Here is a 4,011-nt window from a genome sequence, read left to right on the forward strand (position 1 = left end):
AATAAATGCTCATATTAGTGTTTATTATATGCCAGTAACATAAATGTTTTACAAATATCTACTCATTTATTCCTCTAGCCATCACAGAGTGGTTAAATAACTTTATCAAGCTCACACAACCAGTAAGTAGCAAAGCTAAGATTTGAACCTAGTCATCTCTTACAGTAACTTCTCTGTCTTAACTTTTATGTTAAATTACTTCCCAAGATCACAGATATTCTTCTGTAGAATTATCTAGTTTATCTGTGGGCAATTTTTTCCTAGAATTTTTTTCAACTTTCCTTTACATGGAAGAACGTGATTTTAAGATGGAAAAACAAAGCTTTGCTTTAAGGATTTTGCCAACTTTCATAATTCTGCTAGATCTTATCGACCAAACCACATTCCTTTCCTTTCAGCTTGAAAGGAACTAATCTCATTTCTTAATATGCACAGCTTTTGGAGAGTTACTGCATCTCAGAACACCAACTCAGAATACATCTTCTGGTATCAGTGAAGATTTTTAATTACCTCTTTTAAAGAAAATGACAAAAAAAGAAAACAAACCAAATAGATCACAGAAAATGTCATAGCTGTGATTTTATTATCCTTCTATTTGCTTCCTTAAAAGGGAGAATAAAGATATTCTTGCTTCATACATCACTCAAGTCAACTCACATATTCTGATACCATCTATTTTGGACAAGAAAAACAAGAAAACCAAGATGTTGGGGAGCAATTATACCATGCCAACTGAGTTTCTCCTTGTTGGATTCACAGATTATCTCCTCTCCGAGTCACACTATTCTTGGTATTTCTCATAGTCTATACACTAACTCTGGTGGGAAATATGAGTTTAATAATCCTAGTTAATATCAGTTTAAGCCTTCAAACCCCCATGTATTATTTTCTCAGCAACTTGTCTTTCTTAGACATCTGCTATTCTTCAGCCATTGCCCCTAAAATGTTGGTGAATTTCTTAGCATCCTGGAAAAGCATCTCTTCCTATGGCTGTGCAATACAAATGTTTTTCTTTGGTTGTTTTGCTGATGCTGAGGGCCTTATTCTAGCGGTAATGGCATATGATCGTTATGCAGCCATCTGTAACCCATTGCTCTATTCTACACTTATGTCTAGGAGAGTCTGTATCTGCTCCATTGTGTTGGCCTACTTCAGTGGAAGTATGACTTCGTTGGTACATGTGTGCCTCACATTCAGGCTGCCATTTTGTGGCTCCAGTATTGTTAATCATTTTTTCTGTGATATCCCACCTCTCCTGGCTTCATCATGTGCAGATGAGCTTTTGCTCTTTGCCTTGTGTGGCTTCATTCAGACCAGCACTTTTGTGGTCATATTTATCTCTTACTTCTGTATCCTCATCACTGTTTTGAGCATTAAGTCCTCAGGGGGCAGGAGCAAAACATTCTCCACCTGTACTTCCCATTTCATAGCGGTCACGTTATTTTACGGAACGCTCCTGTTTATGGACTTACGTCCCACCACCAGCTATTCCCTAGACACTGACAAGGTAGTTGCCGTATTTTATACTGTTGTCTTTCCCATGTTTAACCCAATAATCTACAGCTTCAGAAATAAGCATGTAAAGAACGCCCTCAAAAAGCTATTAGAAAGCCGGACTTTTAAATGAATAAGAATTTAAAACATTTAAGAATATTCCAGATATAGCTTACCCTTCCAATATCATCATGCCATAAACACCTTGTATGTCAACTCTTTGAAATTTATTACAGTTTTTCAGAAATAAATATAACTTTTCATCCTCAATACCTTAAAATACTTTTGTCCTCTCATTCAGAAATGTGCTCTCCAAAATTATTCTACTCTGTGAAATATACTTAAAATAAAATAAGTAATAATAATTGCTTTCCAATTAGTGTTCACAAAACACTTTGTGCATTGATTCATTATGTTCTTTATCATGTTAGATTAAAGATATATGTTGAATTATCTGTCAACCCACCCATATTAGAAACTCCTTGTCAGCAGGGAATATGTGTCTTGGTTTATTGTTCCAACTCCTATATAGTATTGGACATATGGCATATTCTCATTACATGTGTGTTTAATGGATGAATAGGTAGAATAAATGGATGGAAAGATGAGTGACTAAATGTAGCTTTCTTTGTTTGGGAAACTGAGTCTAGATTCTGCACTTGCAGAACATTTATCATCAGGGACATTTAATATCACTTATGATAAGCAATGGTGGTTTCACTGGTTCTTGGAAAATCAGATAGAAGTCACATAACAATGGTCTCTTTAATATTAGGACAGAGTGAAGTTATAGCACACTGATTTTCTTTGGGCTAGATTGATTAGTGTAAGAGATCTTCTACTGTTCCATTCATAGTGGGTACATGAGAAAACCAAACAAGTTTGTGAAGGTCATCAAGATTATAAACTGTATTCATTACTAATTATTTGACCATATGTTACTGAATTAATCTTTGAGTCCCTATCTTCAAGAAGAGGTGAACAATGGCTTTAATTATTTTATTCTGCAAATTGACAATGCAAACCAACTGAAGTATAAATACTCCTGGCTCTGGGATCACTTTTTGATGATTAAATTATCAGACATTTTCTGTAGTTGATTTTGATCCTTCAGTCTCCATTTCCTTTGTTTTATCTTGACAAAGTTAAAGGAATAAATTTTGTACCTGTGAATATATAATATTGTGCATTTTCTAGTAAGCATGAAAATATGAATGACTGGATTAGTTTTTACTGGATGTAACCCTATAAATGGAGATAAGACAAGAATAAGATATTTCCCATTACCATGGTTTGCTTTGAGGATTATTTAATCCTCAAACTAATATATGTAACTAATATATGTAAATGAACTAATATATGTAAAGCTACTAGCATATGTATGATTTGAGAATTAGATGATCAAATATGTTATCAATCTCCTAGAATACATGTAAAGCTCTTACTGCCAATTATAATGTAATGGTATACCCTTGTTCATTATTTTTCTACTATTATATTACTATTTTATTTTAAGAAACAATAAAGGTTTGATTCCCAGAAGAAATTAGGCATTTCAAAAGTACCTGTGAAGCATTTCAAATGTCTGAGATACCGCCGGAAAGCAAAAAAGCAAAGCAAAACAAAACAAAACCAAAAAAAAAAAAAAACAAAAAACCACCAAACCCAAAAAACAAAAATGCAGAACTCAATATTCAAATTAATGACTTTCAGCATGTTAAAACACCTGTCCTACTATGAAGACTGCCCGAGTACACAGTACAATGCCATTAATTTGTTATTTTTTTTACCAGTTTCTGAAACTTATAGGCTAGTTTGAATTTTTCTTTTAATTTTAGTGAAATTTCCTTTTAAAAAAACATTGATGGGAGTATTGTGAAATGAGCTGATTCCTTATCATCAACCATCCATTGTGTTATGGATATAAGGTTGCATAAAAAAATTATCAGGTTCTTTAATAGGGCCTATTAAATCTGAGACTTGTTTTCATTTTCTAAAATAAGTTAGTTTTAAAATAAATAAACTACAATGTATTTGGTTTTGTTGTTGCTGCTGTCATTGTTTTTATTTTTTTTTAAGTTCTTGTTTAAATTCCAGTTAGTTAACATACACTGTAATATTCATTTGAGGTGTACAATATAGTGATGTACACATCCATAGAACACCCGGTGTTCATCAGAGCAAGTGCTCTTCTTAATCCACATCCCCTATTTAACCACCCCCCCAACCTCCCATCTGGTAACCATCAGTTTGTTCTCTATAGTTCAGAGTAATTTCTTGATTTGCTTCTTTCTCTCTTTTTTTTCTCTTTGTTTATTTGTTTTGTTTTTTAAATTCCACATGTGAGTGAAATCATACGGTATTTGTCTTTCTCTGACTGACATATTTCACTTAGTGTAATACTCTCTAACTCCATCCATGTTGTTGAAAATGGTAAGATTTCATTCTTTTTTATGGCTGAGTAATATTCCATTATATATATATATATATATATATATATATATATATATATATATA

The 4,011-nt window shown here is 32.8% G+C and overlaps 1 protein-coding gene across 1 annotated transcript; it reads left to right on the top strand.

The window, feature by feature from the left end:
* Positions 1-704: 704 nt before the first annotated feature.
* LOC118016285 (olfactory receptor 5AS1-like) lies at positions 705-1,627 on the top strand. The gene is given in 2 exon segments (XM_035013725.1): positions 705-762; positions 765-1,627. Coding segments are annotated over 2 exon segments (921 nt in total).
* The last annotated feature ends 2,384 nt before the right edge of the window (positions 1,628-4,011 follow it).

The sequence above is a fragment of the Mirounga leonina genome, unplaced genomic scaffold (assembly GCF_011800145.1).
Source record: "Mirounga leonina isolate KUSES-001 unplaced genomic scaffold, KU_Mleo_1.0 Mir_166, whole genome shotgun sequence".
NCBI lineage: Eukaryota > Metazoa > Chordata > Mammalia > Carnivora > Phocidae > Mirounga > Mirounga leonina.